The 25,493-nt window shown below is 30.9% G+C and overlaps 3 protein-coding genes across 3 annotated transcripts in view; 2 read left to right on the top strand and 1 right to left on the bottom strand.

The window, feature by feature from the left end:
• Positions 1-1,235: 1,235 nt before the first annotated feature.
• LOC116771753 (protein yellow-like) lies at positions 1,236-5,552 on the top strand. The gene is made up of 7 exons (XM_061521155.1): positions 1,236-1,455; positions 1,637-1,806; positions 2,935-3,099; positions 3,345-3,516; positions 3,933-4,113; positions 4,295-4,298; positions 5,205-5,552. Exons 1-7 carry the CDS (start codon positions 1,236-1,238, stop codon positions 5,526-5,528), a joined length of 1,236 nt encoding a protein of 411 aa, XP_061377139.1. The 3' UTR covers positions 5,529-5,552.
• On the bottom strand, positions 5,553-11,288 carry LOC116773957 (uncharacterized). Its single transcript, XM_061521156.1, has 6 exons — positions 11,016-11,288; positions 8,995-9,144; positions 7,925-8,077; positions 6,810-7,103; positions 6,431-6,600; positions 5,553-5,740 (listed from the first exon to the last, which is right to left on the bottom strand). Exons 1-6 carry the CDS (start codon positions 11,212-11,214, stop codon positions 5,594-5,596), a joined length of 1,113 nt encoding a protein of 370 aa, XP_061377140.1. The 5' UTR covers positions 11,215-11,288; the 3' UTR covers positions 5,553-5,593.
• A 994-nt stretch (positions 11,289-12,282) lies between these two features.
• The window catches only part of LOC116773967 (uncharacterized), a 15,090-nt gene continuing 1,879 nt past the window's right edge, over positions 12,283-25,493 (top strand). Inside the window, exons 1-5 of the mRNA XM_032666568.2 lie at positions 12,283-12,620; positions 18,232-18,403; positions 21,995-22,176; positions 22,548-23,485; positions 25,248-25,405. Of these exons, the coding sequence (XP_032522459.2) occupies positions 12,404-12,620; positions 18,232-18,403; positions 21,995-22,176; positions 22,548-23,485; positions 25,248-25,405 (1,667 nt within the window). The 5' untranslated portion in view covers positions 12,283-12,403. The remainder of the gene's footprint in view (positions 12,621-18,231; positions 18,404-21,994; positions 22,177-22,547; positions 23,486-25,247; positions 25,406-25,493) is intronic.

The following is a 25,493-nucleotide window of genomic DNA, read 5'->3' as shown; positions in this document are numbered from 1 at the left end:
ATATCCAGAACTTTTGGCTTGAAGGTCTGTCCCTTGTTGGTGTCCGACGTGAGAACTGACTTGCCCCAGTGAAGGGCTATGTTTTATATGTCTTACCCACACCACTCGATATTCAAGATGTTTACTTTTTAATTGTTACAAAGTATATATTGAAAATATACATTTTATAAATAACTAAATAATATAAAAATAATAATAGTAATGTTTTGGTAAATGGTATTTGAAAGCGGGTTCCAATTTAAAGGTATACTAAACACATTTGACACGTTACTGGCGACGAACCGCTTTTGTACCTTAGTATTACTCTTACTCTTTAATAATAATTCCTTCAGTATTAAATCAGACAATATTTTAAATACAATAAATATATTTTTAAATGTTATTTATACATATAACAGTGCTTTTTTATGATATTATCAAAGTAAAGATCATTCTACTCATCTGTCAGTTAAATGTTTATAACTATTGACACTATGCACCCCACGCTTTTTTACAATAATGTTCATTTATTTTTTATTTACACTATTCTTAATCTAAATTTATTAAATTTTATTTTCTGTTTTTTAGTTGGATTTTTTATAAAAGCGTGTTTTTTTAGTTTTTTTTAACTATTATTTATTCTTATATAGCAAAACAGTAGAAGGCAAAGCTTTTCCATACCTAATTAACTTTAAAACCTTTTACTTTTAATAGTTAGGTCTTATTTAACTTGACGCAAAATATTATTTACACAACTACATGTTTTACATGAGTGTTTTTGTTTGATTTTTTACAATTGCATAAACTTAGATAACAAAATGGCTTATATTTCTATGCAAATTTTTCTCCATGTCTTGGGTAAAAGAATAAATTGACTTGATATCATAGCAGTATGTGAACATTTTCCTCAAGAGACATTCGTTATAACGAAATAAAGTTTTAAACCTTTATTAGTTGTTTTTGTACCTGCCGGAATATTCGTGCCATCAAGGTATGTCATCGTTCCATTATTTATTTTTCCATCAATAATAATCAATATAAAATATAAGATTAAGTTTGAGCAGTTCAATTTTTCCTAAATAACTTTTAAACATACTTATAATATGAACAATTGAATATATACTTAAACAGAAATAAAGGTAATGTTGCATAAGGCAAATTAAATAATTACACATGCTTGTCAGTTTTTGCTCGTTTAATTGACAATTAATCTTATACTCACTGTAAACATTAATCCTATGTTGTAGATTATCAAGATGACAATTACGACAAAAAAATTCTACCTTCTATCGTTATTGTGCTTAACATTTTTATGGACGATAGTAAGATGTCAGAATAGTTTAAATATTATAAGACAGTGGGTGGCACTGGAGTTCGAATATCCCAATGAAGAATCTCGCGTCAGAGCTATAGCTAATAAGTATTATGTTCCCGGTTTATCAGTGCCTGTTGATGTTGACGCATATTATGGATACGGTATTTAAATTAAATAATATTATATTTCAGATTCTTTTTAAACATATTTGGTAAATAGCACAAACGTCTATAATCCTAATGGCTTGATTTATATAGATTAAATTTTATACTTCAACAAATACTTAGTTTAGTATTACTGAAGGACGTATCAATATGAGTATTGCATGTATTATTATTTAAGGGTCACAAAATCCTCGAATCTTCATCACAGTACCTCGGATTAATGTCGGCCGACCAATAACGTTGGGTACGCTGGATGAAAATGGGCTCATATCAGGCTACCCAGACTATTCTTGGAACGATAACCAAGGAAGAAATTGTGAAGGACTCACTTCTGTGTTCAGAGTCGCTGTGAGTTAATTTTTTCCTAATTTTCCCTTTGTATCTGCTGTACAGTCGAGAAAATAACTTAAAAAAATAACTAAGTACGTAGTTATTGCTTTAGACCAAGTTATTTACCCGTGCAAAGGAATAGGCTGTAACTATACCCAGCCTTCCTAAATATATATTATATAATAATATATGATTTATAGTCAATATAGATATATGATTTTTTGGAAACTTGTGTTCGAAATATGATTTAAAAAAGAGGGTTCGCTAAATATTGAAATGTTTAAATTTGAAAGTTTACATGTATTTGAAAGGCGAGCAATAGTTTCACCCATTTCCTAAAAGGTCTCGTCGTTTACGATATAATTATAAAACCAATTTCTTTCTTACGTTTTGACTGATTTAATTTGGCTTCATTTTCATTTTTAAGTTTTATCCGGTTCTACAAACTACTTCTAAAATACCAATTACATTACAAAATTACTTTTACAAAACAAGCTATATATAGTTATAGTTTCAGATTGTAAAATCTTGCCGTATTTTGATTTCCGGGATAGAACATGCAGATCACAAAAGTATATGCACCTTTATTCCACCAAAATGTTTACTCATCATGTCACATGACGAATTTGGTCTCCTCAAGCGTGAATCATTTTATTTTATTTCATTAGATATACTCGTACCAATTGTAATTTCTTCATAACTTATTTTAATAGAAATTTTTTATCTTTGGAATTAAATAAAATTTATTTAAAATGAAGAAAAAAACAACTATTGTTCTTTCAATCTAAGTTACAACGTTCTTAAATTCTAATTGTTTTTATGGATTGAATGGAATGAATGAATGAATGAATGGATGAATGGATATTTATTCGAAAGCCGATATTTAAATCCCCTATTTATTATTTTATAGCAAGATATTATGTAAAATGAAGATAAAAACACGTTTTTCGACAGCAAAATTATTGGATCTATGGAAGGTTCCTATGCTTATTTATATAACATATAAACTTCAGAAAATAAACAAACTGTCAATATAGTTTAAAAATACGTAGTAAATAAAACTTATATGACCGTTTCCCGTGTATACATCTGTATCTCTGTATACCATATATGTATGGTAAATGATTTGGGGTTATATTTCAATAGATTGACAATTGCCATCGATTGTGGGTTATGGATACTGGCCTCATTGGCAGACAACAAAAGTGCCGGCCACAACTTCTTGCATTCGACTTAAGAACAGATCAATTAATTTATCGCCACAGAGTGCCTTCAGAAAATTTTATGGCAAATTCACAATTTGTAACTCCGGTGAGTACCTATTGATGTCAAACTTATTAAACATCCTGTAATATATACCACCCAGTATTTGGTTGAACTTATCAGTATGTTTGTTTAAAATGGGAATTCTACAGTCGTCAAGTCTATTTCAAAAACTAAAACCAGCTGAAGAAATTCATTGTATGATACGAAAAAAAAACTCGAAATAAGATTCAAGTGAATTAAAATAGAAATTTAATGTATAAAATACAGAACTTTATTCACTTTTTTTAAAGGTAGTGGATGTAAGGGGTTCTGGTCCAGATGACTGTGCTGATACATTTGTATATGTGGCTGATGTGTTTGGCTTTGGACTACTAGTAGTTGACGTCGCCAGAAATCGTTCTTGGAGAGTCACTCATAGATATTTCTACCCATATCCTTCACGCGGCCTCTTTAATATTGACGGTAATGTTATTTTTTAATTTTCATAAATTTTGATATAGTGAAAGAAAAAGTTTTGATGGAATTTATTATTCTGAACAAATTGTCTCAAAGTATCTTTTCAGATTTCATGTACCCAAGAACTGTCTTACAAGAGAACAATAAAGAAAAAAAATTATAAAAAACACTCTTAAATTAAAATGCCACAATAAGTTCCTATTTTTTTTTTATTTCTTAAAACCACAGAAAGGAATTCTTCTGTCCAAAAAAATCGAACATTCAAAAAAGGTTCATGAGTGCTGTAGATCCACGAACATACAAAAATAAATATTTAATGGACATAAAAAATTAAAAAAAAACATTATTTTTATATACTAAAAAAGTAGTGAGTGTTTTTATTTGTTTAATACATTTAACCTTATTAATGGCTCTGCTTTTAGGGCAAATCATCGAGAATATGGACGGTGTTTTGGGCATGGCATTATCACCATACATTAAGGGATGTGATCGTTTGTTATATTTTCACTCATTTGCTTCGACCACTGAAAATGTAGTGAGAACAAGCTTATTACGAAATGATTCATTTATTCAAAATTCAAATGCCAATCCCACTTCTAAGGGGTTTTCCAATAGGGACGCTTGAACTTTGACAGCTGATTGCGGCCATGTTATTTGAGTGACAGCTGTCAAATGCAGTGTGTTATATTCATTCCGTCCTCCCAAACCACCATGGCAGGTTACAGTGTCGAGCAGCACGTGCAAATCATAAAATTGTTTTATGAAAATGGGTCTTCAGTTCGAGCAACGTTCCGCGCACTTCGCCCGTTTTACGGTCGCGATGATCGTCCTGCCGAGTCGACTATCCGTCGATTGGTGGACAAATTCGAGTCAACTGGGTCAGTTAACAATCAGCCGGTTCCCGTGCGTCAACGTAACGCGAGATCTGCCGAGAATATCGCCGCTGTGCGCGACAGTGTCCTCGAAAACCCGCGGCAGTCAATTCCGCGTCGCGCACAGGAACTCGGCCTTTCGCAGACGACAACTTGGCGAATTTTGCGTTGTGACTTGAGCCTGCACCCGTACAAGATCCAGCTGACCCAAGAGCTCAAGGTTAATGACCATAGACAGCGCCGTGTGTTCGCTGACTGGGCATTAGAGCAGTTGGAAGTTGACGCCGATTTTGGCAAAAAAATCATCTTCAGCGACGAGGCGCATTTTTGGATGAATGGCTATGTCAACAAGCAAAATTGTCGTATTTGGGACGAGACCAATCCACACGAGGTTCACCAAGTGGCAATGCACCCGAAGAAAGTGACTGTTTGGTGCGGATTTTGGGCCGGAGGCGTGATTGGTCCGTATTTTTTCGAAAACGATAATGGTGTGGCCGTCACCGTCAATGGTGAGCGATACCGGTCGATGATAACCAACTTCTTTTGGCCTGAAATCGAGAATATGGATCTGGACAACATGTGGTTTCAACAGGACGGCGCTACGTGCCACACAGCACACGCTACGATGGAAGTTCTGCACGATCAAGCGCCCTTAATGGAAAACCCTATATAAATGTGAGTAGTGACAAAAAGACGTTTCACAAACTAAACAATATTTCACCAGGATTGAAGTTAACATGCATGCATAAATTTTATCACAAACAAAAATAGACACAAAAACTTTTTTATAGTGATAATTTAACAACACGTATTTTTCTTTAGGTCTTTCGAGAAGAACGTCCAAGTCAGTCTGCGGCACAAGCAATGGATAACGATGGCGTTTTATATTTCGGTCTCATAGAACCGCTAAGCATAATGTCCTGGAACACGTCCACAAATTTCTCTCCCCATAATTTTAACCAGATTGCAGTCAATGGAGAGTTATTACCCATTTCATTCGGTATGAAAGTTGTTAACAATCCTAAAGGTCATCAAGAATTGTGGCTAATGACAACAAACTTGTACAGAACACTTACTAGGACTCTCACACCAGACAGAATAAATTTCATAATTCATGCTGGAGACATTCCAGCATTTGAAAAGTAGAAGACGATATTAAAAAACAGAGAAGATGTGAATATTTTATAAATTTTTATTTCAATACACAACTACTACACGAGGACATCATATTGGAATGCCTGGTCGGTTTCAAGCAGAGCTCTCACATATACTACAAGAGTTCCTAGCGCCATAGCCGATGTCAAGGAATTACATGTACCGCCCTCTGAAGATGCTGCTTTCTTCACACGATATTCTTCCTGCAATATGATAGAGAAATGTTTGAAAAACCTAATCTGCGTTCCAAGCACTACTTTTATATATTCATTTTGAATCGTGTCTTATATGTATATAGTAATATAAAATATAAATTACAATATGTATTATAACACAATTTTTTAATCATATTAAAAAATTGAGGAAATTATTTAAGAAATGTATGCAATCATGTTCTTACCATTAAAGCAAAGTTGAGATAATATTTAGATTAAAATTTTTAAATATACAATAAAAAATTCTATTATTCATCGAAAACAATCAAAATCTTTTATATTAAGAAAGGCAATAGAACGAGTTACATATCTTTATATTCAATATTCCTTCTTTACTACGAAGTTAGACTTTTTTATTCTTTACGTAAAATAGGGTGTTTGTAAGGAAACCTCACAGATAGCGTCTCCGTCTTAATAAGATGTTTAAATATATAAAACGATAATTCACCCACTCTAATGACGATTCCATAGCTGAATTAGAAAAGCAACTTGAAACCTACATGTTGGAAATTGCAAGTTCGGATCCTGTTCGTGTCGATGAATTTTTTAATTTAAAAATAGATATAAAAAAAATTAAAATATATAAAAGTATTTTCAATATAATGAGATCTAAGACTTTCGCGAGTTTTATACATTTAAATATTTTCAACATATATTAGAAAGCTTGCTTTTAATTACCTCTCTGTCTTTCGGTGGCGGAGACGCTGCAGGTCCAACGAATCCGGTTAGTTTTACGAACGGCTGTCGATCATCAGCATAACAACCCTTCGGTTCCTGCCATGATATGACTTTATTCATCCACCGAGGCTTTATGAACTCCCCGTAGCCTTGAGACGCACAAATAAAAACTGAAACATATTTACATCTGTGTATTTTCTTTACTTTTAAGATTATTAAAAGTTTCCTAAAACATATATCATTATTAATTCAAAATCAACAAATATAGTTAATTTAACAAAAAGTAAAATATTTTAACTCCACTGTTTAAATTAGCAATACGTAATATCATTCCTCTCGGAGAACACTTAGTAATTAATAAATATCCTATAGATCTTACTTTGTTGCATAAACAGGGTCCTGGTGCCAGCAGGATGGTCCCAAGTCTCTAGAGATTTAGTTTCTTTATAAATTTGTATACACAACTTATAAATTAGTGCCGACAGATCGACTCCGTCCATACAATCAAAGAAACGAGCTAACATTATAGCCCGAACACGACTAGTTTGTTGGAAAGCGAGCCCGGAACCCTGAATGATTTGCGCCTGACATTCCGGTGCCAGTTCACAGGCGCCATCGCTTTGAGTAGTTTGACTTTCCATTGCAGATATAAGCAGTTGCATCATGCACGCATCTGAAATAAAATGAAGTACGTAATCCTCTCTGACGAACTTTAATAGTCATGGGTTATATTCATCAAATATATATTACAAACTTATACCACATTATAATTGCTCAATTTGCTCCGATTAAGCAAAGTAAACGTGTAATGATTACTCTTATTCAGCTGCGCACGTCGTGTTTTTACACTCTTTGTGTACAATATCGTAAATAAGAGTAATAAATATACATATTATAATAAAAACAACTTTCACAATCAGAGTTTGATTTGGTTACTGCAAACACAGTAATAAATTTGTTCACAGTTAACAAACCTGCTTTAAATAAAATTATAATTTACTTACTGTGGATGCCACTGGAGGATTTCTGGGCATAACAATTGTATCGCCATTAACCTTTGAAATGATTCTGTTTTTCCGCTTACATGATTTATAAATTAATACTTAGAAATTATAACAATAAATCCTTAGTAAATATCTTTCTTAATGAAACTTGGTTCACAACTTTTCTATTTTCCTAAATATACTAATTCGTTCGTTAGCAAAATTATACTTTTGTAACTTGATAATAATGTAGCTTTCTATTAGTAAAAAAATGATTAAAATCGGTCCAGTAATTTTGGAGCTCATCCGTTACAAACCAACAAACAAACAAAAAAAAAATTTCGTCTTTATACTGTGAGTGAGTATAAAAGTGTATAGTACATTTTTTATTCCCATTCATTCCCGTACCTACATAACTGTTGCCATCAACAGATTGTTTTTTTTTATTAAATGTAAGCAAAAAAAAATTCTAATCAAAAATTTCTATCAGTTTAACGAAAAAATTACTCACCTGCCGCTTTTCTTGTGGGCATTTTTGTTTTAGCCTCTTGTACGTACTGCTCAAATGTGAATCTATATGGTTTTTGTGTGCCCATTGTGCCTATTGTCAGAGGCTCGAGTATAGACGAGAGAACTTCCAGATTTTCGAAAGTAGCTTTGGCAACTATTATAATTAATTTAGGATCATAAGAATTGGTTACACTGCCATTATTCAAGTGCTTAACATTAAATCAATATTATTTATATTTGCCACACAATCATTGGAATCATTAATGGATGTGAAAGTTTACCGCAAAATTCAATGACAAAAGTAATTAGAGAAACTCTGTTCCTATAAAAACTATTGTGGTTATTTGTGTTACATATCAATTAATTATATATTCATACTTAAACGCAAAACAAACAATACATATCCTATGTCCTATCGAGCTTTATGACAAATGTAAAAATAATAAAACTCATTGCATATACCGAGACATTGAAAATTAGCATTAGTAAGAAAATGTAATCTTTTCTTAATTATAAAATCTTTCTCCTTAGCTAAAGTTACATCATTTAAGACCATTCCTTTAAACTGAACTTCCTAGACGGCGTCAATAATGGATAGACAGGAAGACCAATGGACCTAGCGACGTCTTTGGTTACGAAACAGTTAATATAAATGTTACTCATTTTACGTCCATTTGTGATAATTATGTAACAAATAGAAGGATATGATTGCATTAAACCAGACATCGTAGAAAGTTAAATGTGATAGAAATAAGCCTTTATTCCAAATTTAAACTATACTAATGTATTGAATTCATACTTAGTTATACTTAATATATTATATGAATATAAATAATGGCTAACAATTCGCAGGAAAATAAAGGTAAATTCCTCTTGTTTTCATTTCTCTCCATGCACAAGGTATACTGAATATTAAGCTTGTAAATACTATTTCCGTTCCAACTGTTCTTACTAAACAGTTTACAAACATACATTTTCTCATACGGCTAGCATAAAATTTGAAGAAGAATTGAATAAGATTATATATATATAATTGTAACTCCGAAACTACAAACTACCAAACAAACATACCATATTCATAGTCCTTACTGCGGTAAACTAATGTTGTGTAATCCGTGCTATTACGAATACGATCCATTCTCCTGGTAATATTTTGTAAATTCTCCTTAAGCTTCAATGGCACCGATTTATCCAGCTCATTAACTGTGTATTCCAGTTGACCTGATAGTATATTTAAGTTAGAAATAAATTAGAAGTGATCCATAGACATGACATAAAAAAATGAGGCAAGTCTAATTAATCCTGAACTTGCCAAGGTTTTTGCTGTAATAGCAGCTGTTACTAATTCTTATTTAAACAATTTTATTTATATGACAATCTCTCAAGCCCACATAATACTGTCATCTAAAATTACTTTCTCCACTTTTGTTACAAACAATAACAATCAAACGTTAAGTCTATTTCAAGTTTAGTCATTGACAAACAATGTTCCCACACCCTGCCAGCGATGTGAAGGGTGATACAGATAAATGACATCATAAACGTGGTTTACCAAGGTCCTCTGTATTATTAACAAGTACTAAATTTAACGATAAGGATTTTTAATACAATTAAAAATTATTGAAATCAGAAATATCTTTATGTAACATTTTTGTTAGGACATCATATGATCTGGACCTAAAAAACATTAAATTTTCTTCGACAGACGTAATATTAAACGTATTTGAAAATTATTTTGTTTGTATAATTAGTCTTTGTTAATGTATCATTCAGGAAGTGTATGTGTTTACGATCTTATTATTTATGAATTTATTTACGAATTTATTATTTATGTTCATTAACATAATTCTTCTTTATTACATAGAATTACATTAACTAAGATTTGGTTATATAAACGATATGAGTCGTTTGTTGTTCCAAATCGACACGATAGATTTAGAATGCTATGTACCGTTGATTTAACTCGAATAAAAGACTTATAATCGTTACGTTAATTTATACAAAAGATTCATATTTATTTTATCCGGGCTTAATTATATCATTGTAGTGTTAAAAATATAGATCATAAATGTACATATGTGAATAATCAGGAATGGAGAGTATCCGTGTACAGTGATCACAAAATGTCACCTTAGATGCTGTAATTAATAAAATATATAAGGAACGGCCTACGAAATTAGAAGAATGAATTGAATGAATCATGGTTGAGTTCACAGGGAAGTCGTTCCGTTACTTTACTTTCACAGCAGCTCACCATAAAGCTCAAAACAGTTCGAAATTAACAAGGGTTTTATATCAATAATAATAAAAAAATTCGAAAACTCGTACTTAAATTCTTACTTAATTCTCAAAAATTATAGTGACAAAGAAATAAAAGTTACTATCGAATAAAGTTTGTAAACAGATTGTTGCGTGCTTTTTGTTAAGATCGTAATATTAATAACGATAAGGCAATATATGTTAGATAAATACCTTTGGTTATTAATAGATAAGTATTAACGATTGCTAGTTTGATAAATCATGTTTCTGTTGAACATATATCTAAAACCTTGTAAGCACATCGTGTCCTGATCAAGAAGTCAAAGAGAGAGTACAATCAAATGTTCAGTACAGCCTTTTCAAATTAAATAATCCTGAATTCATTTTCTAAAGACAAACAAATAGATATTTAAGTTTACATTGACAATTTATCTATAAAGATATTATCATAATTTTTATTTTATACATAATAAGCTAAGACCTACACTTTCGTTGGCAGGCTTCATTCTAGTCATTATATTATGTCGTAGTCTTAAAGTTTTTGTCATGAATTCCATCTATAATTTATAAAGCGTTGCTGATTTGTTACAAAATTGTGTCACAAATCATATTATTGTATTGTCTCACTTATTTGGTTATCCTTTTATTAGTGTATATGTGTTTAATTTTATTTTATTTTCCTCTAAGACAATCTTTTAGTCGCTTGCTGAATATTATAACGATTTATGAATACTCATTTATATGACCACAAAGTCAAGAATAGAATAGAAAAGAAGAACAGATTTCTTTTAAACTCTTTTGCAGAATAAATCCAAATGCATCATTATCTTTACCTCTAGCTATCCCCAATGCGATATACCACTCCGGATCCTTGGATGGTGTCTTCTCATAGTATTCAAGAAGCCGATCCAATGTGATAGATATTCTGAATACCTTGGGAACATTATAAATAAAATCTTGAGTGTCAAAGTATGGGTATATAGCTATAGTAGAGCCGATCAGAGAGATGAAAACGATACACTTTCCACACATTTTGCACTAAACTAACCGTTTAAGGTGAGAAGTATATAACTAATCATGAAATCCGCATAGTCCACACGGTCGACAACGATTGGGTGAAGTCTTAAAAATACTTACGTAACAATTGAGAGAAAAGCCATAACCTTTTTTACGTTTTTAATTACCGACCTAAATCTGAGTTCAGTTTTGTTTTTTTTTATTTATTATTCTTGAAGATTAAAAATATCAATGACGCGAGATTTAATTTTTATAAATGCAATTGACCTTCTTGTCATATTGATTATCGGTTTCATAAAAGTTTTTAATAACAGCTATTCAGTGATCTACACTTAAGCTGCAATTTATAATTCCTAGCCGACTTTAGCCTATAATATAATCTATTGTAAGGATCTAAATTATAGTGCACAGTTACGAAATGGCTGTGCTTTAAATATTAGTGTAACGTTCTAACGCGAAACGTAACTTGCACTATTCACGACTTGCATTAGCCCAAATAAAGCCGAATTGTTGTAGAAAATATTGCGTAAACACGTTAAAGATTATGATAGGAATATAAAAATATATGTACATGTCAGTGCTATGAAGTAATTATATCTTATGTTCTTTTTTTTACGCCATGCCTTCATTTGAACTGGAATCGTGAAATGTTTTGCCAGTGTTAACGTTTTTTTTTCTTAGAATCACATGTTCTTAAGATAAATCACTATGATTACAAGTGTCTAAATCGTTGTTCGACATTAATCAATACAATGTCAACTGGTTTAAATTATTTTAGAATCATACTTTGTTTTCATATAAAATAATTAAAATACTTTTGTGAATAAAAATATAAACAAATTATTAGAAAAATGAGTTGGGCTTTGTAAATTTATAACAGGCTTTTACAAACGTTAAATAATATTTCAATAACAATAGCCTCGTTTATATTATTTAATAAATGATAGCATCAAGAAACTATCAATCATTGTAACTCGTTGCGAAAAATGCTAATTTAAAAAGCAGATACATATATAATCGTGCGTGTAACGAGAAGTTATCTTTATTTGGAACTGTTAAAGAGAATAGCTGACTTTATGAAAGGAGGGACCGGTGGTGCGGCATCAGATAGAATTCAGAGTCGCTATAGTAGTTACGTGTACATTAGAAGTTAATTTTAACATTAAAATGTTTTATTAAATTATTGAATGGCAATTTTAATAAGATGGCGGTTTCGAACCAGTGGTTTCTACAGTGGTCCACCCCCGATATACAGTTCGCTGACGTAACAAGGAATTTCAATCATGTGAGACAAGATCATAATTACAATCACAATTATAATCCGTATTACAGTTTTGTTAAAAGTAATCAAAAAACGACCAATCAAGGAAACGGCGGCGGACAGGATAGTGGGTTTATTCTGAAGAAACAGACAATTAATGGTGAGTTTTATTGCATATTGTTTTTATTATTTTAAGCGAAATTCAAATGTTAACGTACTTATTTATAGTTAAATTTTTTTAATATATTAAGACATTTATTTTATTGAAGTCGCGTTTCAGTATATCGATTTGATATCAAAGAATGTATGCAATTTTGTTTAATCTGCTGTACCTAATATTTAAAAATGTTTTTCAAATAAATTCAAAAACTGTTTAATTAAGACTATATAATATATTATACTTTTATGTTTTGTTTAAAATTGTAACGTAGATATTGTTAAAAGTTTCATAAAATTGTTTTTCATTTATAATAAAGTCGTGCTAAATCCTACACAGAGTATATTTTCGTAAATTTTTTTCTTGACCAATCGGTTACAAACACACATGTATCGTATCTGGAAACGTAACTTGAAATGATTGTTACCCGTCAAATACTATAACCTACAAAATGCCATTAAAATTACAAAACAGACAAGAAACGTTAAAATTACGCCAAGCATTTTGTCTTCACAATAAACGCTGCCAGCTTTGAGTTTAATATGTAGAGACACAAAAAGAAATTTCACCCATGTACATTACTTTATTCATGCAAAGCCAGCAATGCTTTAAGAATACGTTATTGCATGACAAAAAAAAGTATACGCATGCATATGTGATAGGAATTTATGATGCAAACGTTCATGTTCATGGTCTAACCGCTAACGTAACTGAAGCAACTAGTTACAGTGAAAGTTGCTATTAAACTAATCGACCACACACGGAATTTATCAAACGCTCTGACATGACCATAGAGTTATCTATACTAATTAAAAATCCGAACATTTCTTTAAATACGTGTCTTATATAAAACAAGAATGAGCTTACGTTAACTGTCAATAATACCGTGAATGGTTAAGATTATATAATTTTAAGCATGTTCTGAATATTAAAGTTATAAAGTTTAATGTTTTCATTTAGGCCTGTGTGATTATATGAACAGTTAAAACTTAATGCAATCAATAATTAATTGATCCATTCTAAATCCACATCGTTAACTGCTTGTATGTATGAATCATACTCAACTGTACATCATAATCAACTGTAGGTTGAACATTTTGATATTTTATTTATTTATAAATTTCATAGTATTCCTAACAATGCAATTTTTTTGCAATGACTTTGATTTCTTGGATTGATAGAAAAAAATTACTTTGATATGTAATGTTTATCTTAAATATAGAAAATGTTTTAATGTGGACAAATAAAATAGCAAAACGAACTCATATAATAGTACGGTAAAGTTATGAATAAACTGCGCCGTAGGCAAACCCGTTCGCCACGGCCGAGTACACATTCAATACCAAGATATTTGACAAGATGAGTTAGCACTAAATGTCCAGGTTTTAATTACTCGCTTAAATTTTTTTATAAGGTTTTCTATTTACTTATATAATAATAAAGAAGCTTTGAGATATAATTTCAGCTTGATAAATTAACCTTTTTGTTTTTTATTAATCACGCGTTCCCTTCACTGCAATGATACGTTAACATAATGACATAATAGTTTTAAACATTACCAGTAACATAAACTTCACTTACAATATATATTACTCCTTAGAAAATAATTAAACTTCAGCAAAAATTATATTAATAAAACTATCATTTTTCTTTAAAATATTTATTTTAACCGAACACTGTCTGAAAAATTATTGTATGCATTAAAGATAAGAAAAACAACGTCACCTTCAAATAGAGAATTCACTAGTTCTAATTCATTCTTCATATTTATTTTCTTTCAAGATTCCATTTAAATTTCTATTATATTGGATAATTAAAATATATATTTATATGTACTGTAAACATTAAAAAACGGATTATAAAAGATTTTATGTACATACAATATATGTGTATGTATATATTCGTAAATTATATAATTATATTGAAATAACCCTTTCTTTTCATCATACATACAGTACATGCACCAAAATAACATTTTTTACAATTTTTATCTCTCTGTCTGTTTGTTCCGACTAATCTCTCAAGGGGCTGGACCGATTTTAAAGGGACTTTTGTTTTCAGGTAGCTAATTTAATAAGGTTTAACTTAGGCTAATTTTAAGTAACAATCTCGAATCCTGATCTCAAAATCAAGCGTCATCGCGAGCGAGTAAGAGGCAGGGTTCATAAGGCGATTATAAGATTTTAATTTTTTTACGCAGACGGAATCGCCGTTAAAGGCTTATATATAACATATCTCAAAGTTAAGAGAAATTCAAACTCTCTTTTCGTAAAAACTCGCATACTGAACACTTTTATAAATAGTAAGAGAAGTCAGGTACAACAACAAAAGCAATTGTACATTAAACTAATAAAGTTACAGTTGTATACTATCATTTTAATCGTCTCTTTATTTTATAGTCATTGTGTAATAGGAAGCCATTACAAATGTTTTGTTCCATTTATTGAAAGGCTATAACATCTAGGATATCTTTTATTGAAGATAATTGTAAGTTATAATTAAGTAACATAGGATTTTATTGAACATAAGTTAAAAAACTTTAGAAGTTGTTATTAAGAAAGAATTGCACTATCATTTGCCTTGATCTCGGCATAGTTTTTCTATAATAGTAGAATAGGTAATGAAGTGGAACAGAAACAAAAAGCTGATTGAAAAATATCATACAATTTCTTCAAATTGGTCCAAACAAAATTGTTAAACACGAACACGTCGCTTAGCAAGAGTAACACTTTCAATTATATCACAGACTATATAAGACGCTCGTGAGTTAGTTAAATGTCCATTATTATACGTAATTATGTATTACTAGCTGAAACAGAATTATTCGCTAATTTGAAATTTATGTCAATCAGTTGATAGAAAAAAAAATATTATAAATAAAAAAAATTCCAAGATAATACTGAATAATGTTGCTAGTTATTGAAAATATTAATCATAAATATTTAGAAAAATAAATCTAATTGTACGATTGGCATTCGTTCGGAAATATTACAACAATTATTTAAGAAAAAAATCCCTAAATATTCTAGATGTATCAAATCGATTACAATCGCCAAGAACGAGCTGTGATTTTTTTACACTTAAAATGCTACAGAACACGAACAATATATATTGTTATAAATAAACTTTATAATAATAGCTTTTTACTGTATATATATTAGCAATTTTATTCTACTACACCATATAATTAATATTAGAGAAAAAAAATAGCAAGTATCATGCCCAAAAAGTGACATTCGTAAAAATATATCCCCAGCAAATGAATAATCATTTTGTACAATAATGTTATCATCAAAACAATTATAAGGTTTTTGATAAAATATATGAAACGAAGAAACGGACTAAACCGCGTTAAACAACTAGATTATTTATAAATCTAGATTATACTGCCTCGTTACATAAAAAAAGTGGGGCATGTTTCCCTCAATCGATTGAGTTGTTACCAGTTACAATTAAACTATTAAATGCGAAACATTTTTTACTGCCCAACTACGTTTATTTATTGGCTGCGATAAAAATAGCTTTACATTCTTTTTCTAATGTATTTATTCATTCGCAAAAAAATCCCTTTAAGATTGTTTTATCGTATGGTCTCAATAGATGTCAAGAGAGACAAGAATATTAGATCGCGCAATTTGACAAACTATTTTTTTTCTGGTAGAGTAAAATATTTACTTTATTAACATTATTTTTTAAAAAATCTAAAGCTAGAATACTCAACTCAACTCTCTAACCGCTGTGATAATTTTAATTATTTATCTGTATTAAGAGATTAATATATTGTTATTTTAATTTTTACAAATGCTTCGATCACTGTAAAGTTATCAAAAAACGGCAGATTATTCTTCAACCTTTACAATTTCCGAGCTTGTTTGTTGTTATTTTATGTCATATTGTTTGTTAATTATTTTTTTTAGAAATTTTATACCGGCTTTTAAGGTCGTTTAATAAGAATTCTGTTGAGAAGAACTCTATTATCTTGAACAAGTATCACACAGGGAAGTTTTCTTTCGAAAACATAAAAATTAGTTTGAATTATGTTAAATATTTCAAAGAAGGCTCTCTTAAATATTGAAGGATAACTTTAAAATAATAAATAATAAGTCTACCTCTGTTAGTACCGGTTCTAGACGTTACTGCTACTTATAAGAAAACAACAAGTTACTAAGATATATTGCTTATTTAAACAATTTAGAAACTAATGCTTAAAATATACTAAGCTCAGTTTGCACTGAAGTCAAACAATAAATTAAAAATAAAAACACAAATAAAACAATCATGATAGATTTTAATCTGTACAAAATGTGTGTGTGTGTATTGAGTATAATGAACATATTTGCAAGTTAACCTTTTATCTATCTTATGAGCAATTTTGAACCTAAATGTGAATCTCAGAGCATAGTCCCACCTACTGTACCACAAGCCTAGCTATCCTGTTTATTATATATACATCTTGTATCCTACTAATCTATACCTAAGAAAATATATTAATAAAGCGACAAAAAAAATACAGAGGCATTGAGAACCTCCTCTATTTTTGTATCCGGTTAAAAAGTATGTATAGAACGCTAATAGTTACTTCGTCGCATGGATTTTTGACGATTTTTAAACGTAAAGTATGCAAAATAGTCTTATTTTTTTGACATCTGTTTTTTATTTATTACGATAATTTTAATTTACTTTTAAGGAATACCTAAGTTCACTCACAATAGATTTAGAGTACGTGTAAGTGCATGACTGTTGTCCTTGATTTTTCTGCACTTTAAATATGAATTTATCTTTATATTGAAGGACTTTTTAATAATTTTCAGATCCTATTAACTACACCAAAAATAAAACCAAACAAAATGAATTTATAACATAGCAGTGTTTAATAAAAAAAAAATATCAGCACTTTCACCAGAAAGAAAGAAAGTATCAACTTTACATGGTCTTTACATAACTGTTTTGCTATTCGATAATCTTAAACATATTTTTAATAGCATTTTATCGGAAACATTTAATATGAAACTCACTTTTTTGTATGACTAATTCAATATGTAATGTCATTCATACTTGTCTAAATATTTATATTTAAACGTTTTTGTGTTTAAAATATCCTCGTGTTCTGGTTTCAGTATAAGATCATAAACTTCTTTCGTGTCAGTCATTTCATTAATCGTAGAAGGTGCTAACGCTTGACGTGTTTTATAATATAATTTTAATATGATCTATGGTAAGTGAATTTGCATAGCATTTCAGCGACACGGGTAACCTTCAATAGTGTGGATATATTAAAAAAAATTATAACTTTTGCTATACCGTTAAAAACGTCAAAACTTAAACTTTTTTATTTAAATTTATTCCATGATGGTTTTGATATTTTTTATATAAAGCTACAACAATTGTATAGACTTATATACGATTATGTAAAAAAATATATTTTAAATTATTATCAACGCCTTATTTTTTTGTGCCAGTAAATTTATAATCAGCTTATATAACACAAAATTTATCTTCTGATTACTCAAAAGCAGTAATAAATAAGTTTTGAATTCAAATTCGGAACAAAATAAAAAAAAATACAGAAGGGTTTCAGTTTTTTTATGTCTATTGTCATTGTCTAATATTTCAGATCGAACGCGAGTAGCCGGCGTGTCGCTATGGCTGACCATGCTCGGTCTGAGGACCATGGCGTCTCTCCCCGTTGACAACGAGACTCCACCCTTCAGCACACTTTATAAATGGAAATATGTGGACTTTGATTTTCCATCAGAAAGACACCGACAGCGATCTATCTCTAATGGGTAATACATTAAGTATATTTGTACGCGCTTCACAACAGACAAAGGCAAAAGCCAAAGTATACAAAGATAAAATTTTGATTTAATAAATCCATAAAGATTTTACATTTTCTTCATAATTTTATAACTTTCGTATTATTTGAGCAACATTTTTTCTATAGGAAAATATAAGGTTAAATCAAGCACTTACCTAAATTTATTACATCTTTTCGTAAAAATTTTTCAACATTCTCATTTTATTTATTTTACTCCCAAAAAGTTGTAAGAATTAGGTACTAGCAACATTTTTAGGGTGGACAACTACAACTCTAGACAACTGCACATATATAATGTGGTATTAAAAGTATTAACATCGGTACAAATAAAAATAATTGTAATCCCAATACAATGAAGTCGCAAAATGTAGTAGAAAAGGATCAATCATTAAAATTATTGCTCATATAGTTAAATTGTTGTCTGTCACAGTGATAACTTGAATTTTAATTAATCGTTATTCAATTAATGTTATTAAAATAATAGAAATAAATATCTGGAACGATTTTTTATTATAAAAATAAATTTAGATTTCCGTAAAGAAAACAAAAAACTTAATAGGTATGTAATGTTTGATAATCTATAACGATATTGTTTAAGTATAAACAGAAAAAAATAGGTACTTATATAATTTTTAAGTGACCTGAATTTTAATAATTATTAATAATCACGTCAAAAATTAGTACCAATAAATTATAACAATAATTACGTAATGTATACTTAGAAAATCGTTATCTTACGTTTATTTGTGTACTCTTTTCTCTTCAATATCTTAGTAGATAAGCAAAGAGAAAAAATGGGGGTATCGGTTAAATTTTAATAATAAATACACAGAATCCATTTTAACCTTCGCTGACGATCTCGCAATACTGACACGTAACCCAATCACTGTCAAATACTATTGGATGAAGTGGATAAGTTCTGTGAGTAGACGGATGGATCACCTTATAATTTCCAAGAGATATATCCTGTGGAAATCCCATGATGACGTCTTTATATCGCTCCTAAAAGACAAAGATGCCCCAGAGCTAGAGTCAAGACTTCAATTCCATAAGCAGTTCCATAGGAGCACAAAGTAACAAAGTAGCATTAGGATGAAGTAAGAAGGCGAAAGATATATTAAAATCTTTTATTCGGCAAACGAGAATGCTAAATATAAGATCCATGCAATGAGTTTAGAGACACAGAAGGAGTGGTTAGTCATAGGAGATTTTTGCATCCCGTTGGCACTAAAATGGCGCACCTTAATTCATGAATGGTTAAAATTTTATATCAATCCGTTTCAAATGACTCTCCCCGATAAGAGTAATTTAGTAAGATGAGAAAAAGGTACCCAAAAAACATGCTATATCTGTGGGAAGGCAACTGAAACTGCTAAGCATTTGCTGATCGGATGTAGAGTACTACAGAATAGCGGTCAATACTTGAGTCGTCACGACAGGGTTCTCGAAATCATGCGTGAGCGATTAGTCTTTCGGTAGCCAGAACACAAAGGGAAATAATGAAAAACGTGATCAATATGTTTTGTGAGAGAAGGCACAAGGGCTATAAAATCAAACGTCAAGGCCTACTCTATCGTTAAAGCGACTTCTAATTGGACTATAATGATGGATACATATGAGAAACAATACAAAATACCAGAAAATATATGTGCGTCGGCCTCCAGACCAGAGATATTTATGTATTCACGAATTTTAAAGGGCGTTGTGATAAAAGAGATTACGGTTCCTTGGGTAACCAACATCGCCAAAGACCATGCCATTAAGATCAATAAATATTACGAGCTTACTAATGAACTCACTAGAAATAGGTTTGTCATGGATTTGTAACCTACTAAAAGACTTGGGCCTGTCCAGGTCTAATATCAATTTATTCTTGGAACGTACTTCCAATGCAGTCTTGGTAGGTTCTTTTCAAATATGGTTAGGAAAAGAGAGAAAAGCTTGGACGGTGGAGGTGAGTGTTTAACGCGCTTTAGATAAGGGCCCCTTATACCTACACCTAGGTCGCAATTCCCAGATACTGTGGAAGCTCCTCTCCCTATAACGCGATGGACCCGGCACCCTCACTGTAAATCAAAAAGTGAGAAAAAACTGCACAATGGTCTACGATGGAGCAGAAAAAAGATTCACAATTCATAAGGAGTTATGAAAAATTTATCTAGTTGCAAAGTGAAGAACTGAAATGTTGTCTTCACTTTTTATTCTTTTAATTTCTAACACTCAGAATTGTGAGTTGTGTTAGTTGTAAGAGGTGAGGATGGGTTGTACTTTGGGATTGATGGGATGATGGGATTCTTTGTACTGCAAATCTACTATTTCAAACAATCAGTCGGGTATGTCATTAACCAATCAGCTCTTATTTTTAATTTTGAAACTGATTTTTTGTGTTATGACCTGCAACTCAATATTTGGATAGTAAGACCAGTTAAGTTACTGCCTCCCTTTTGTAGACTTCTGGAAAGTGATAGCAACTGGAGCTTCTGGAGATAAATTTTGAAAGTATTCAATAAAAAATAAAGGTTGAGAATATTTGATATGCAAATATATTTTTTTAATTTATAGCCCAATAATTAATCTTTTATTAATAAATAAAAAATTTAACAAGTGCGAGTCGGACTCACCCATGAAGGGTTCCGTAGCAACAAGTGGATGACATAATATAAAAGTTATTATAGTGCGTTGTAAATTTGATGTCATCATCATCATCATCATCATCAGCCTGTCGAAGCCCACTGCTGAGCAAAGGCTCACATGGAGAAGGTTAGAGCATTAATCGCCACGCTTGCTCAAGACGGGTTGGCGATTTCAATTTTATAATTAGAAATTATAAGACCAGGTTTCCTCACGATGTTTTCCTTCACCGTTTGTCAGTGGTGTCTAAATACTCTTAGAAAGTACATATGATTCGGAAAAGATCACATTGGTACTTGCGAGGTGTCGAACCCGCGCCCTCACGTGTGAAAGGCGGGTCTTTTAACCTCCAGGCCACCACGACCACAACTTTGATGTATGTTTTATAAAAAAAATAATTCGGTTTTACATAGTGTTTGTATGAACGACAAAGTTGTATATGCGTTTTTTGAAAATGTATTATTTCTTAAAAACTAATGATGAATCTCGTTTTTTGGATCAATTCCATGTATGGAGTGCCACTCTTTAATTTTAAATTTATTAATATTTATTTAAAATTCAAATAGCGGTTACATCAACCTACAAATTTTCAACTATGTGGGTCCAACAGTTCGGAAATAAATGGCTGTTACATACGGACGGACCGACAGATATGACGAATCTATAAGGGTTCCGTTTTATCGCCATTTGGCTACGGAACCCTAAAAAATGAAAATCCTACAAAAAATATTTTTAAAAACACGTGATTTTTTAAATTAAAAAAAAATAAAATTGTTATTATGACAAAAAATCTGATTAAGTGCCTCTGTCACATTGAGATCATTTTATTGGTTAGCTTTGATGAGACATAGACATATGTATATGACGATTGATGAAACACAGTATAAAATACCAACTAAAGCCATTGTTTAATATAAATTGTTTGCAGCGACTACATTCCAGAAAACTGCTTACCTCTCGGTTTAGAAGTATGGGGTAATCGTATGTTCGTATCGTTGCCAAGTTGGAGACGAGGAATACCAGCAACCTTGACTACTGTGTCCCGCACTGGAGGCAACTCGTCACCGCTGCTTAAACCATATCCTGACTGGAGCTATCATAGAGCCTATGGTAAGTATATAATATACTATATATAATAAAAAAATCTTTTCGTAAATATAAAAGTTATATATATATATATATATATATAATTCATTATGTGATACTAAAGTTTAACAATATATTTATTATCGGCTAAGCGGCTGATGATTAATTGATTTTCTTGCAACTTGTGTTCTTGTCTTCCTTATTTATATAAGCTCTTTTCTATTACACAATACTATATTGATATTAACTACAGGCATTTTTTCTATTAGCAAAATGTACAAATATAATATTGCTATCATGGTTTTTCCAGGCGCAATTTTTTCTAAGCATTTCTGAGTACCTATATTTTCTTGGTAGAAAGTTAATGAAAATTATCGGTATTTTTTATTTTTTAGATAAAGGCAAGAACTGTACAGGGTTAACATCGGTGTTTAGAATGAATGTCGATTCCTGCGGGAGGCTGTGGGTCTTAGATGCTGGTCAAATAGATTCTCAGGACTCACCAAAACAAATATGCCCTCCAAGTTTGGTTGTGTTTAATCTCGAAAAAGATATACCAATTGCCAGATACGTTATTCCAAAAAAATACGTACTTGAAGATTCCCTGTTCTCTAACATAATTGTGGATACGCGATTACAGGATTGCTCTGACTTATTTGTGTACATAGCTGATACGTGGCGTTTCGGTCTCATAGTATTTAGGGAGAGTGACCAAATGTTCTGGCGCTTTAATCACCACTTCTTCTTCCCAGATCCACTTGCTTCGAATTTTACTCTACACGGACTAAATTTTCAATGGACGGATGGTATATTAGGTCTTGCATTATCTCCTATCCATCCCTACGGAGATCGAAAACTGTATTTTCATCCAATGTCCAGTTATAGGGAATTTTATGTTCAAACTTCAGTTCTGAGAGATCCTTCACGAGTTAACAGTAGCGCCAATGAATTTCGTTTACTCGAAGAAAGCCGAGGACCATTCGGCCACTCATCCGCGTCAGCTATTGACAGAAACGGTATCATGTTCTATGGTCTAGTAACCAGAGATAGCGTTGGATGTTGGGATACGAGGAAGCCCTATATTAAAAGCTATTTAGGGATTGTTGCGAAAAATGCCGAGACATTAATATTTCCTAACGACATAAGGATATCACAAGAGGAACGACAAACAATTTTTGTGATAACCAATCGGTTGCCAATGTATCAGGATGGACCATTGGACCCTGAGGACTACAACTATCGTATAATGTTTGCTGACACTTTAGACGCCGTTCATGGAACTGTGTGTGATCCTTCTTTTATTCCCTTTCGTACCACCCAACGGGTTCACGGATAAATCTTTAGAATTCATAACGAAACGCACTACGCGAATGCCATATAGGTGTTGTATATATAGTTATAAGTGTATTAACTAGTCCAACTAATTCATAAATGAATTTCATTTCCAAGATAATATTATATAAAAGTATGCTTATTGAAAAATAAATATTTTTCAAATATCATTTCTGTGTGTTATTCGTTATTAATCGTTAAGTAACTTTCAAAATAAACATTGTGTTACATATCATGAAATGACGTATATTTTGTGGATATGTTCTATTAATAGTGAAAAGACTTTCATCAAGCTTATATAGATAAAGGTTTCCTGAATCATTTTATATTATGAGGTCGAAATTTCTTATTTACGACCACGATAGCGACACTTTAAAATGGAACTACGAGTACATAATCGAATTTAACCAGCGCATGTTTGGTTGATGTTAATGAACGTTTTGTTTAATTGTAACAGAGTTCAAGGAAAGGCGAAATAAGAGTTATAAAAAATTAAATCTAAACCAATAAATCTGCAGTTGAATATTTAAAAAAAACTTTGTATATCTACAAAAAAATATATATTTATTTGTGTGTTATTTTTTTATATACAACCTTTTATTAATACAGAAACATAAAACAAATCACAATATTTAGACTAAGCCTTAGAAATTTGGATTTTTTTTTTAACAGCTGTCATCACGAATGTATGATAATGAAACTACGAAAACGAAAACGCCTTAAGTAGTTCGCCTTCGTGGTCTCAAAGTAACAATTTGTTTAATATTTGAATGACCTTACTGTTTGTACCCCCCCAACGGACGAGGATACTGGTTATATTAGCTCCACATCCACATTTACGTAATCGTTAAGCTGTTTACGAATACTGACAGAATATAAGTAAACATACAACGATACGGACGCTAGCCGAATATATATTAAAACTACACAAAGGTAAGATTTATTTTATTATATAAATAGTATTAATCTCAACAATTTGTCATTGATATAACACAAGCAATATTTATTTGATTTTTGTATGAAAGTGTTGTGGCTTTTTTAGTAATCGTCTCTCAATCCGGATTCACACTGTAATGACAATCGTGAACCACAGCTCAATTTTAAGTCATAAAAATTAACTATATTAAAATAGATTTGAAATTGGTAACTGAAGCTGTGCAAGCATTATGCTGTGTGACAGTATTTATCACTTAGTTAAAGAAATTCATCTTATGCAATCAATAAGAAATATAATAAATAAACGTCTTTAATTTTAAGATTATAATGTTATCTATCGAAAGCGCACTTCCTTAATATCTCAAAGAAGGTGACATAACTAATATTATTCTTTTTGCTAACTTGTTGAATTAATTGAAATTTCCCCTGTATTTTGTATAAATATTAACAATCGGCAGAATCACGAGTATTTTTAATTGACTTTTTTATACGGTATCAAAAAAAATGAATCGAAATTTCAAGTATTATATATTATTCATTAATTAATTACACAAAATTACTAAACCATTCAATCGCTAATTAACATGCATGGTCTACTTTCAAACATGTTTTAATTAATTTCTTATAAAATTTATTTACGAAACTAAATACATATCCTAATAAAAAATATATAACTCGTAATAATATCATAACTGGTTATTTTATATAACGGTTACTTTTGTTCATAACTGTATTAAATAATACACATAATATGTTTATCTAAAGTTCCATAGACAATATCATATATTCTTTAAAGCCCTGTTTACATAAACATACTTTTGTTTCAGATGATTTTTAAATCATTTTTGTTGATAACGTCCTTCGGTTTAATAAACACATATAGTACGTGCGACCAGAGGAAGGCTATCGGTACTTTGTATAGATGGAAACAAATTGATTACAGCTATCCCAGTCTAGGACTTCGACAACAAGCTATTCAGAATGGGTAAAATATATCACATACTCGTAATAGCTGGCGATCTGGATGTGTCCGTGCTCAACATTATCCCAAAGCATAATAATAGCTGGAATCA

This window comes from Danaus plexippus, chromosome 8 (assembly GCF_018135715.1).
Source record: "Danaus plexippus chromosome 8, MEX_DaPlex, whole genome shotgun sequence".
Taxonomy (NCBI): Eukaryota; Metazoa; Arthropoda; class Insecta; order Lepidoptera; family Nymphalidae; genus Danaus; species Danaus plexippus.
Note: the sequence above shows the minus strand (reverse complement) of the source record. Positions and strands in the feature narration are given on the sequence as shown.